General features: G+C 45.2%; 1 protein-coding gene across 1 annotated transcript in view; it reads right to left on the bottom strand.

Annotated features, from left to right (window-relative positions):
* LOC138656753 (microsomal glutathione S-transferase 2-like) overlaps positions 1–12,258 on the bottom strand; it is a 57,634-nt gene extending 45,376 nt beyond the window's left edge. Inside the window, exon 1 of the mRNA XM_069743972.1 lies at positions 12,131–12,258. Coding sequence (XP_069600073.1) covers positions 12,131–12,194 — 64 coding nt within the window. The 5' untranslated portion in view covers positions 12,195–12,258. The remainder of the gene's footprint in view (positions 1–12,130) is intronic.
* Positions 12,259–13,975: the final 1,717 nt, after the last annotated feature.

The following is a 13,975-nucleotide window of genomic DNA, read 5'->3' as shown; positions in this document are numbered from 1 at the left end:
CCAGAAGATTCTATGTTTATGTCAGTAACAGAGTGCTACGAATTAGGAGATCAGTTCATCCGAGACAGTGGCCTCACATACCCACGGACCAGAACGCGCAGATCATGCAACTAGAGCAGTTGACGCAAGTCGACTAGGAAGCACAACATGGCTCTCAGGACCAAAACTATTATTGTACAATGAGGAACGTTTTCCAGGTACCTTTAAACTAGTAACAGAGGACTCAGATGCTGAAATCCACCCTCAGGTGTCTACACTTCATACAACGACCTCTGCTATCCAGCTTGGATCTCACAGGTTCGACACATTTTCAAGTTGGAAGTCACTTATTCGAACCATTACCTGCCTGACCCATATAGCTCGCTCGTTCAGGACCACCAAAACTTCTGACAGGAAAAAATTTAAAGGTTGGCATCTTTGTAAAAATACCTATGTTACTTCCGACTTAGAATTTTTTAGAAACCACTTAATCTTCACTGTTCAAAGAGAAATCTACTTTGCAGATATCCAATGTCTTATTAACAAAGCTCCAAGCGAGCAGCATATTGAGAAAACTCGGCCCATTCATAGACAACAATGGCCTACTGAGAGTAGGAGGCTGGCTTAAAGAAGTTAAAATGGAGTTTGTGGAGAAATTCCCTCTTAAGCTGGGTTCACATTGCGTTATGGCAGTCCGTTAGACGGACTGTGTTACACCGCGGTATAACGTGGTGTAACGCAGTCCGTTAACGCTACCATTAACCCCTATTATTGGGCGCATCGCCAACGCATGCCATAATGGGCATGCGCTAGCGATGTGCCGTCATTATGTGATGGACCCTCGGAAGCGGGCTGCAGCGTTTCCGGGTCCGTCACCACCAGCGCAGATAGAGCATCTGCGCTAGCGCGATCGCATAACGCGATCTTTTTCGGCACTTGCATTAACGTAGTCCGTTTTAACGCATGCGTTGAACGGACTGCAGTAACACAATGTGAACCCAGCGTTATACTTCCTGGTAAATGTCATGTTGCCTACTTAATCGTACAACACTACCACAATCTGGTCAAGCACCAAGGAAGACTATTTACAGAAGGAGCCATCAGAACTGCTGGACTGTGGATTGTCGGTGCATAGAAACTCATCAGTAGTGTCATCTACAAATGTATTACCTGCCGTAAGCTTCGTGGTTCGACTCAAACCTTCAAACCCAAAAGATAGCTGACCTTCCAGCAGATAGAACCAGCCCAGGCCCTCCTTTTACCAGCGTTGGTCTCGATGTGTTTGGGCCTTGGTCAGTTGTTACACATCATACGAGAGGCAGCTTAGCCAATAGTAAACGTTGGGCAGTCATGTTCACCTGTATGTCAATCAGAGCGGTCCACATAGAGGTAATTGAGTCCCTTGACACGTCAAGTTTCATCAATGCTTTAAGACGTTTTATTGCCATCAGTGGTCCTATCAAGCATATACATTCAGACAGAGGTACTAACTTTGTCGGTGCAGCAAAATAATTAGGAATACCTTCAAATCTAGCCTATAAGAGTCTCAAGAGGTTCCTCAGTGACCAAAGTGGCACATGGTCGTTCATCCCGCCTCACTCTTTACACATGGAAGGATCTTGGGAACGAATGATTGGTCTAGTACGGAGAATTTCCTTCATTCTGCATTCAAGGAAAGACTCCTCCATTACATCCCCCTTGCGATTGCATTGCCGGTATGTATTTGTGCTCTTTATAGTTAATTTCTGTCCTAGCCTAGCAAAGTCAGTTGTAACTCTGGTCAGTTCTAGTTTGTAACCTTCATGCACAATGCACAACATGCATAATGTGTATTTCTGCTGTACCATGCACTGATTGTATGTATATGATTGTTGCACAGACTCAACCAGTCTCCTTATTGGACTCCAGTATAGCGGTTTAGCTGCCTGTATAGCTACATGAGCTTGCCTTATTTAGTGAGGACAGAACATGAACTTACTCAAAAAACCTTGTAGGTTAACCTAAAAAGAAATAGGAAAGGGAAAAAATGGAAAGTAAGATAAAGACAAGGAAAAGAAAAAACGAGAGGAAAGAAAAGAGAAAGTAAACAGATGTAGGTAAAGATAAGAGAAAAGAAAAGAGAAAAAATGGTCACCAAAATAGAAATTAATCAAATTTAGATATAAAGATGCAAAATGCCTCATGTACATGTCAGTCAGGTATGTAATTCCTGGTGCCCACGTACTAGACATCCTATGCACTGTGCCATAGACCTGGGATATTAAGTCTTCAATTTTGAGGGTATTCTTTAGTTCTGCCACAAATTCAGCATGTGTAGGACGGTACTTTTGTTTCCAATGTTTAGTATTAGTCTCTTGGCTGCTGAAAGAAAGTGTCTAAGCAGGCTTCTTTAGCCATAAAAGAACTAAAGCCGTAGAGGGTGGAGCCTTGGTTAAAGAGTGTTGGTTAAATGGTGGTTGGTTAAATCAAACATTGATTCCCAAGAGTGTCTTATAATGGGACACAACCACCAAATATGAGTGTAAAAACTATTTAATTGAGACTTCTCAAGCTGAAACTCAAGGAAATATTGAATGTAAAGGCAAGGGACAGCTATACATTCTTGATAGGACTTTGTAGTGCCTCTCCTGTAATAGAGAACATAGTGATGACTTGTGTGTCAAAAGAATTTTTCTGAAACGCTCCCCTGTAGAAAGAGGTCTTTCCAGGTCCTCTTCCCATCTCATAAAGAAAGATGGAGGATCTGCAATGGAGGTCTGGTCATCCTGAAACATCTCATACAGTAGAAAAATGGTGTGACCAGGGAGATCCTTCATCAAACACAGACCTTCAAAAGGAATGAGCAATCTAAAAATGTTGGCTTGAAATGATATAGATCTTATGAAGCTCCTTAACTGCTTGTAAAACAGCCATGAGTCTGGGGGGTATGTTGGAATTGGGGAAAAGGTATAAAATAGGACACTGGTCTTTTGGTTTAATTAGGAAGGTTAGTCTATTGAGGCCAGCAGGAAATTAGAGATTGCTATTGAGGTGTCAAGGTTCCTGGCATTGAGGATAGGTAAAATAGAATATTGCCTCATTTAACCCCTTCCCAGGGCCGTATTTGCCACTAGACACTTGAGGGCACGTGCCTAGGGCGGGGACGGTGCAGGGGGCAGCACCTGAGCAAGGTTTTCTTTTTGTAAAGTCCCGGGTCACCTCCCGACCGAACGCCCCTCCCCCCCGCCTTCCCGCCCCCCGCCTCCCACATACAATATGAGCCATGCATACAGGAGGGGATGGTGGTGGAATATGAGCCATGCATACAGGCAGGGCTGTATTTGCCACTAGGCACTTGAGGGCACGTGCCTAGGGTGGGGACGATGCGGGGGGCGGCACCTGAGCAAGGTTTTTGTTTTGTTTTTTTAAAGTCCTGGGTCATCTCCCGACCGACCGCCCCCACCCGCCTGCCTCCCACACACCCTCCTTGAAGACTATACTCACCCTGCTCCAGTGATGCCTGGTCTAAGCGTCTGTAGCGTCCTGAGTGAGCAGTCACATGGTACCGCTCATTAAGGTCATGAATATGCGCATATTCATGACCTTAATGAGCGGTACCACATGACTCAGGAAGAAGGTGCGCTGGGAGTCAGGACAGAGCCAGAGGGATATCGGCGCGGCCGCGCGGTGTGGGACAGGTGAGTATGAGGGACAGGGGATGGGGGGATGACGGAGGATGGTAAGCCGAGCCATGCAAGATGGGAGAAGGAGTGGGAGCGGAGAGAAGAGCCATGTATACAAGGGGGAATATGAGCCATGCATACAAGAGGTGGGGGGGAATTATGAGCCATGCATACAGGAGGAGGGGGAATATGAGCCATGCATACAGGGGGGGAATTATGAGTCATGCATGCAGGAGGGGGTGGTGGTGGAATATGAGTCATGCATACAGGAGGGGGTGGTGGTGGAATATGAGCCATGCATACAGGAGGGGGTGGTGGAATATGAGCCATGCATACAGGAGGTGGGGGGATTATGAGCCATGCATACAGGAGGGGGGATTATGAGCCATGCATACAGGAGGAGGGGGAATATGAGCCATGCATACAGGGGGGATTATGAGCCATGCATACAGGAGGGGGTGGTGGTGTAATAGGAGCCATGCATACAAGAGGGGGTGGTGGTGGAATATGAGCCATGCATACAGGAGGGGGTGGGGGTGGAATATGAGCCATGCATACAGGGGGGGATTATGAGCCATGCATACAGGAGGGGGTGGTGGTGTAATATGAGCCATGCATACAGGAGGGGGTGGTGGTGGAAAACGAGCCATGCATACAGGAGGGGGTGGAGGTGGAATATGAGCCATGCATACAGGAGGTGGGGGGGATTATGAGCCATGCATACAGGAGAGGGGGATTATGAGCCATGCATACAGGAGGGGGGTGGAATATGAGCCATGCACACAGCAGGTGGGGGGAATTATGAACCATGCATACAGGAGGGGGGATATGAGCCATCATACAGGAGGGGGGATATGAGCCATCATACAGGAGGGGGGGAATATGATCCATGCATACAGGAGGGGGGGATATGAGCCATGCATATGGGATGGGAGGGAGATGAGCCATGCATACAAGATGGGAGGGGGGCATTATACAGTATTGAGCATCATGTGGGGTCATTATACAGTATGGAGCATCATGTGGGGTCATTATACAGTATGGAGCATCATGTGGGGCCATTATACAGTATTGAGCATCATATGTGGCCATTATACAGTATAGAGCATCATGTGTGGCTATTATACAGTATTGAGCATCATGTGTGGCCATTATACAGTATGGAGCATCATGTGTGGCCATTATACAGTATGGAGCATCATGTTCAGCCATTATACAGTATTGAACATCATATGTGGCCATTATACAGTATTGAGCATCATGTTGGGCCATTATACAGTATTGAACATCATGTGGGGTCATTATACAGTATGGAGCATCATGTGTGGCCATTATACAGTATGGAGCATCATGTGTGGCCAATGGCCATTATACAGTATTGAGCATCATGTGTGGCCATTATACAGTATGGAGCATCATGTGTGGCCATTATACAGCATAGAGCATCATGTGTGGCCATTATACAGTATGGAGCATCATGTGTGGCCATTATACAGTATGGAGCACTGTGTGGCCATATTTATTTTTGTTTGTAATTATTGTATATGAAACAGTGTGATCAGCAGTGCTAAATGGGTGTGGTTGGGATGTGGATATGGGTGTGACTAGTTGTGAAATGAGTGTGGTCAGAGGCGTGGCCTAAAATTTGCCACGGCGCACATAGTGCGCCGCAAACCTTATGCTACTTTCCCTTCTTCAAAAGTTGGGAGGTATGGTACCACATTTGCCAGATCACGGCAAGTGCCACAAATCCCATGGGGAATGTATTAGGCTGAACGCAGTGTTGCCATAAGTAATCCGTTACACGGCAGATGCAGAAAAACTGCCGGATCTGCTGCAAAAGGCGACTTTCACATTAGCGATTTTTGCCAAAGTCTATGCCGATAGTGTCATACTCACCAATGGGGGAGGCAGCACTAAAAGTGCCTAGGGCAGCAGAAACTCTAAATACTGCCCTGCCCCTTCCCAACATGCGCCATACATATACTGCTCTGCTGGAGCTGCGTTCACGCAAACAGTAGTATATGTACTGCGCCGCAATCGCGCGGCCTCACGCTGAGCGATCGGGTGCGGATACCAGCTCTATGTTAGAGCTGACGCCCCACAGCAATGCCCACAATCGGTGCTAGCACAGATCACGGACATTTCACCCCTCTGGTGCCAGTAGTGACAGCGACATCGAGGAGCATCGCGCAGGGAATGGGTTCGCTGCGTGCTTTCATCAGGACATTGATTTTTTTAAATTTTGCCTCCTAAAGATCGCAGTAAGGTTTGGCACACATTTATCCTCCGCTCTACGCTGAGCGCTTACACAGGTTTCCGTGTGAATCTCTGAAATACGCAATTCAGACAGCACTCCCGGCAGAAGATTCCCTATTAAGAGGCAGATGGAGGCACTGTGGATGCGATAGGATGTTATCCGGTGGTGTCCGTCTTTGTAGGATTCCGTAAAAATGCCATCAGCCACAGTTTTGTGCACTTCTGAAAAGAACACCGTTGAACAGGGGCCAGATGGAGTTCAGAGTAACTCTGCTGCCACATTATAGTGACTGGATCCATTGGGGAATTCATTTGTCATGTCACTCGAAGATTTAGTTGGAAACCCCGATGTAAGTGCTTAGTTTAAAGCACCGGATAAATGTGATCATAACTATTATGTAAAAACTAGATTGTGACCCGATTCTAACGCATCGGGTATTCTAGAATATGCATGTCCCCGTAGTATATGGACAATGATGATTCCAGAATTCGCGGCAGACTGTGCCCGTCGCTGATTGGTCGAGGCAACCTTTATGACATCATCGTCGCCATGGCAACCATTATGACATCTACGTCGATACTGTGCCCGTCGCTGAATCGGAAACGTGGGATTTCTACGTCCTTTATGACATCATCGTCGCTGTGCCCATTGCTGATTGGTCGAGGTCTGGCGGCCTCGACCAATCAGAGACGCGGGATGTCTACGTCCTTTATGACATCATCGTCGCTGTGCCTGTCGAAACGTGGGATTTCTACGTCCTTTATGACATCATCGTCGCTTTGCCCGTTGCTGATTGGTCGAGGCCTGGCGGCCTCGACCAATCAGAGACGCGGGATTTCTACGTCGATGCTGTGCCCGTCGCTGATTGGTCGAGGCCTGGTGGCCTCGACCAATCAGAGAGGTGGGATTTCCAGGACAGACAGACAGACAGAAAGACAGACAGACAGAAAGACAGACAGACGGAAAAACCCTTAGACAATTATATATATAGATGTTCCCAATAAAAGCTTCAACTAAATCCCAAAAAAACAAGCCCTCACTCAGGTCCATCATCTGTTAATGGAAATATAGGGGGCTTCCAGTGTTACTGGTAGCACAAAGGCTCTGGAAAAGCAAAATAGCTTCTCACCACCCAAAAGAAATTCAGCAAATTCTCCACTCCCAAATCCAAATACTCCCACTCCCTTCTGAGCCCCAGTGTGTATAAACCACATTTAGCGCCCACATGTTTGGCATTTCTGTAGTGATGAGAGCCCGCCTAATTTACAGGTGCGTGTCTCCAGAAGCATGAGCTGGGCATAACGTACTGGGCATTACAATGGCAGTTTGCAATTTTCACTCAGCAACATCCACTGCTGCTTGTTTCTGAAAAACAGCAATGGAGTCAAGCTCGTCTCTTCATCTGTAGATTAATTTCCAAAGGGGTATAATTTCCAAAATGGGGTCACTTGAGGGGGGATTCTGCTTTTCTTGCACTTAGGGGCTCTTTATATAGCATTCGCAAACTATTCTAGGAAAATCTGCGTTCCAGGAGGCAAATAGCGCTTCATCCCTCCCGAGTCACTCTGTATGGCTAAGTAGTATTGTACAGCCAAATATGAGGTATTGCCACGTTCAGTAGAAATTGTGGGACAAATTTTGGTGCCATTTTTACCCTTTTCCCAGTATGAAAATGTAAAACTTAGGGCTAGCACACAATCTTGGGAGGTAAAAATGTAAATTATTTTATCTTCTCTGCCAAATGGTATAAAAGTTTGTGACACACCTGTGGTGTCAAAATAATCACTGCACCCTAGATGAATTCATTGAGAGGTTTAGTTTGTAAAATGGGGTCACTTGTGGGGGGCTTCTGCTGTGTTGGCATCTCAGGGGTTCTGCCAATGTAACATGGCACCCTCAAAGAAGTGCAGCAAAATCTGCACTGTAATATGGCGTTTCTTCCCTTCTGAGGTTTGCACTGTGCCTCAAAAGTAGTTTTTTATGACATATAGGGTATCGGTAAACACACGAGAAGTTGCACAACAAATTTGGAGCTAAGAAAGATTTTTGTGGGAAAAATTTGATTTTTTTATTTTCACTGCTTAACGTTATAAACTTCTGTGAAGCAGGTAGCGGTTGTCGTCCATATAGTTGTGATGGGACTTTATTTGGATTGTGAGTTTTCAATTTCAAACCACTTCTTAATTGTGCTGTGCTATGTCCAAAATGCTAGTGCCCAGTTAGGCACAACTATAGAGGTGTAAATCTGGTAGAGCAGGTCCACCTGAAAGTTTAGCTTTACCTAAGTGATATGATAAGCAAGAATGTTTATGGTACCAAAGAAATGTATTTATAACAATTTAAAGGCCTGAAAAGAAGGAATCATGTTAATAAAGCAGTATAGTCTGGAAGAAGTATAGTAGGTGGGGTAGAACATGCATCTTGACCGTATTGATTTTTCTGAACCACAGTCCAATTCAACTTTAAGTAACGTTCAAAGAAAATTGGAGTTATATAACTGGAAAGGGTCTGGTGTTATTTGAATGCCCTAGAAAGTAATTGAGTCCGTTTGGCAACGAAAGGGAAAAGAAGAATGTAACTGGGTTGCTAATGTAGGAGGAAGCAAAATATTGAGTATTTCAGATTTGTGGGAAATTATCTTGAAATTGTTAAGACAACCAAACTGGTGTTGTCCGGATATAATATTTTGTAGGCTAGTAATAGGAGCAGTTATGTAGAGAAGGAGATCATCAGCATAGTACACGCCTGCGCAAGGCAAGATTGCCTTGTGCAGGCATGTACTACGGAGGACAGAGAATGAACTTCAATCCAATATTGCAGCCAGCATGCAGCCAGCGGGTAAGGAAAGGGTGAATCAAACACCCGAAAACCCCGCCCCTATGGCTGAAAATTGTTCCCTCCAAATTCAGGTGACAGAGTCCCTTTAAATAACAAGACTTTAAAAGGCCTGAAGCATGAAGCTCCCAGTGTACCCTGTAAATCCTTAGGCCATGTTCACACGTTCCTGATTTCCCTGCTGTTTTTTCTGCACTAAAAACCGCAGCTCTTGGCAGAAAACGCAGGTGCGTTTTTTGGTGCGTTTTTGGTGCGTTTTTTGATGCGTTTTTTGATGCGGTTTTTAGTGCAGTTTTTTATGCAGTTTTCTCTGCAGAGTCTGTGTGTTTTCTAGGAAGTTTTTTTAGGGTTAAAACCCTAACCCTACCCCTGACCCTAACCCTAACCCTACCCCTAACCCTACCCCTAACCCTAACTCTAACCCTACCCCTACCCCTAACCCTAACCCTACCCCTACCCCTAACCCTACCCCTAACTCTACCCCTAACCCTACCCCTAATCCTACCCCTAACCCTACCCCTAACCCTAACCCTAGTTCTAACTGTAGTGGGGGAAAAAAAAAATTATTTATTTTTTTATTGTTCCTACCTATGGGGGTGACAAAGGGGGGGGGGTCATTTACTATTTTTTTTATTTTGATCACTGAGATAGATTATATCTCAGTGATCAAAATGCACTTTGGAACGAATCTGCTGGCCGGCAGATTCGGCGGGCGCACTGCGCATGCGCCCGCCATTTTGGAAGATGACGGCGCCCAGGGAGAAGACGGCCGGACGGACACCGGGAGGCCCGGTAAGTATAAGGGGGGAGATGAGGGCACGGGGGGGGGGCGTCGGAGCACGGGGGGTGGCATCGGAGCATGGGGGGGTGGGATTGGAGCACTGGGGGGCAGCCACACTCCCCCCACGCACTTCCTGCTGCAGCGGTTCTGCACCACAAACCGCAGAAAACCCGCAGATATTTTTTTTGTCTGCGGGTTTTACTGCGGGTTTGACCTCACAATGGAGGTCTATGGGTGCAGAACCCCTGCAGTTCTGCACAAAGAAGTGACATGGTACTTCTTTTTTACCGCAGCTATTCAGCGCGGCTTTTTTAGTGCATTTCCGCATCATGTGCACAGTGGTTCCTGTTTTCCATAGGGTACATTGTACTGTACCCTGCATGGAAAACAGCTGTGGACCGGCAGCGGCAAAATCGCGGCGGTTCCGCAGTTAAAAACGCACTGTGTGAACATGGCCTTATTCAGCATCAATCGACAGGATGCACATGGAAAGTTCAGCTCTCCTAGCTCAATATATGAGAGATATAGTCTTGATGGTGTTGTCACTGGCTTCACGGCCAGGCATAATGATTGGTCAATATCTTTAGGTAGCTGCTGTAAACAAAGGTGTCTTCTCCAGGTTTGGGAAGGACTGTAATATTATTATTATACATTTTTACAGCGCCATTTATTCCATGGCGCTTTACATGTGAACGGGGCAAATACAGACAAGTACAATAAACATGAGTAAAACAAGGCACAATATCTGCCATGAGAGTGTGTAGCAGAAGTGAGCCACCTGAAGAGATATACGGTAATTACACACAGATAACAGTATGGGAAATAACGTCAAGTCCGTAAAGTGAGTCTGAGAATAGTTTGAAGAATCCAGCTGTATAGCCATCTGGACCTGGGCTTTTTGAAAGTTTCATCTCTCCAATGGCTGCTCGTGAAGTCTTTCTCAAGACCTGGTAGATCCTCAGTTGGTAAGGAACAAAGTTTGTGTGAGGATGTATGATCTAAGGCTAGGTTCACATTTGCGTCCGCAACCGCATGGCAAAACGCATGCAAACACATATTAAGCTGCATTTTTTATCTGCATCAACTTATGCATGACGGATTAAAAAAATGCAATGTTTGCACGCGTTTTTGCATGTTTTTGCATTGTTTATGTGCATGCCTTTGTTATGAAAAAAAGTTTCAAGGAGAATTTCATTGACACTTATACATTGCCTGTATATAGAAACTTGTGAAAACGCAAGCGAACGCATGTCCTTGCGTTCCTATGCGTTCCCATAGACTATAATGCGTTGTTTTGACGCACTCTTTCCACAAGCGTCCGCATGCGTATGGCGGCGTAAATTTGATTCCAAAAAAATTCTAACACGGTGCGTCAGCTGCGCCCCACCGCACGCCGTGAAAATACGCATGCGTAAGCAAACGTGGGCGAACGCATGCAAACACATGCACCTGCGTCTACAATGTTAAAGATAGAAAATCAAGACGCATGCGGATGTATGCATCCAAAACGTTGCGGACACAACCGCAAATGTGAAATCAGCCTTATTTGTCTAAATGTGCAGTATGTAAAGAGAATCTGTTCGTTGCCCTTGCAGTCTGATTTGTGGACATCATGGTATAGGGAAAAAGCTGAGCAGAATAATATATATGTTTCTAAGAAAGGATTCAGTATAACTTGTATTTTATTCACTGATACCACTAGTTATTGTACACATGAGTCCAGTGGGCAGTCCTACTAGTGATTGACAGTTATCTCCACATGTACAGTCATATAGGTAATTCTGTCAATCACTGGGTAGGACCGCTTACTGGACTTGTATGTATACAAACATAAGAGATTTCACTGCATAAAATACAAGTTTTACGGAATCTTTTTCCACAAAAATGTCTATCAATCTGATCAGCTACTCCTTCCCTACAACACCTTGTCTGCCGATCAAACACCATTTTCAACATGGGGTCATTCCATATCAAGTGATCCAAATATGAATATTTTTTTTACCTGACTTCTTTAGATATTTTTTATTGTGACAGGTTCTTACAGTGTCAGGACTGAAGAACAATGGGCCCACCAAAGTATTTGATTCCGAGGGCCCACCTTTCTCCCCCACTCAAGAGGCCCATTGCAGCTGCAACGTTTGCACTATGAACTCTCCTGAAGGAGAGGCCAGGGCCCACCGGAGGGTTCCATGGTTCTCTGGTGGGCCAGTCCAACCTTGGGTTCTGACATTTGTTGCATAGCCAGGGAAGACTAGAAAATCAGATTGTTACTCTGGTAATTATAGAGTTAAAAATTCCTAAATCTGCAGACAGGTACAACTTCCATTGGCTTAGAACTTTGTTCTCTTTGGGTTACAGAGCACATACTATAGAGCTGGTAGTGATTGATCATTTCGTTAGAAAGTTGCCTAACAATGAAGAAGTATATTGAATGTTGGTTTGCATTTCTCAGGAGTTTGTATCAGCAAAGCCAGACTTGAAGGTGCAAATAATGAGGAAGGCCACACATCAGGAAGTGGTAAGGTGTGCGGTACTACACTGGAGCACAGGAAAATGTAACAATACATTATAGAAAACACTGCAGTATGAACATGGCTTCATCACTCCACTTACCTTGTTGACAGGCAGAAAGAAGGGAAACCATGGCTAGGAGTACAATATCAGATTCCGCACCCATGCTTTTAGTGATCGTGGATTCTCTCTGTAAATTACAGTTCAGTATCCGCCCTGTTCAGAGAGGCACTCCCATATAGCAAACACAATTATACATTGCCTCCAGAAGCTTGTCCAGTTATTATACAACTACAAAAGATGAAGTTCTGCATTTCACCATGTATAGTCATTTTACAGATAAAATCAAATATATGTATCATTTCAATATAGGAAACAACAGTCATGAATGTTTACGTTACAATAGCACGAACGTATTCCGCAGAGCTTTACAATAAGCAGCTAAATAGTAACTGCAATTTTAACAAATTTATGCCCTGACATATTACAAAATTCCATATTACTTTAATCAAAATAAAGCTTAAGTACAGTAAAATTGCTCCAGAATTCCCATCACTAGAGTTCTCAATTGCTTATAACTTGATATCCACTGCCTGTTATTAGGTGAAATCCATCTCGATCAGTAGACCAGTAAGGAAGTGAGAGTCTTTGCTCACTTTGCTCTGTCAAAACGAATAGAAAAAAAACTGAGAATTGATGAAACTAAGGTAAGGAAAGCACCAGCATGTATAATTCTGGTGGACCTCCCAGGCAGAATAATTGTCTAATTGACCTTCAAAATGAATATGGCTTGCAAAGGTACAAATAATTTTGGGACACTCTTCAAGAAAATAGAAAAGGTATGTGCTTCAATACTAGTCTGTACACAATCTTATGTTCCACAGGCATAGCTGTGATTGCAATGCAAAGTAGAAGTAAGTGTTGGTCTTAGGCAAGCTATTTGCCCAAGGCAGATATAAGTAAAACCAACTGTAACGGGGTCTACCAAGCTGGGGTACCTCTTTCAGTACCACCCCGTGTTTCAGGAGGTCCACTCTGCTTTTGCGGGATTCTGAATGAAGGATGCTGGCAGGAATTTCTTGATTACATGAGAGCATATAAAGGCTGACTGCTTCTCCACGTATTTCCAGTCTAAGGCTACTTTCACACTAGCGTCGGAATCTCCCCGTCGCAATGCGTCGGGCAGAGATTCCGATGCTAGCGTTTAATGCACTGCACAACGGGTGCAGCGGATGCATTTCTCCGGCGCATCCGCTGCCCCATTGTGAGGTGCGGGGAGCTGGGGGCGGAGTTCCGGCCGCGCATGCGCGGTCAGAAAAAGCGGTCCGTCAGGAGCAAAAAACGTTACATGTAGCGTTTTTTGCTCCCGACGGTCCGCCAAAGCATGACGCATCCGTCGCACGACGGATGCGACGTGTGGCAATCCGTCGCAATGCATCGTCAATACAAGTCTATGGGGAAAAAACACATCCTGCAAGCACTTTTGCAGGATGCGTTTTTTCTGCAAAACGACGCATTGTGACGGATTGCAGTTAACGCTAGTGTGAAAGTAGCCTAAGAACAACCTTTATTTATTGCACACAGAATATATAACACAGATACACAGGGCAGGCCAATAGGAACACAGCAGGCCAGACCTACATTACAATAGCCGCAGGGGGCCGGAGCCTGCCAATATTTACTGTGGGAATTGCAAAGGTGGGGGGAGGTCAGAAAGAGAATATCTTGTCCAGGGGCGCAGCCTGTGGACTGATGCATTTCACATGGAAACTATTATACATACATATACTGCATAACATTCTTGGTGAAGGGGGGTTCTGTAACACGGCTCCCCTTTTCAGCAACGTGATCGGCATACACAGTCTGATCCTTAACAGATCGGTTTAGGGATGACTGTAGTTTATGGGGTTGGTACTTAGTCGACTTAGTCCATCGGCGTTACCATTT

Source organism: Ranitomeya imitator, chromosome 1 (assembly GCF_032444005.1).
Source record: "Ranitomeya imitator isolate aRanImi1 chromosome 1, aRanImi1.pri, whole genome shotgun sequence".
Classification (NCBI taxonomy): domain Eukaryota; kingdom Metazoa; phylum Chordata; class Amphibia; order Anura; family Dendrobatidae; genus Ranitomeya; species Ranitomeya imitator.
This window is presented reverse-complemented; position numbering and strand designations above follow the sequence as displayed.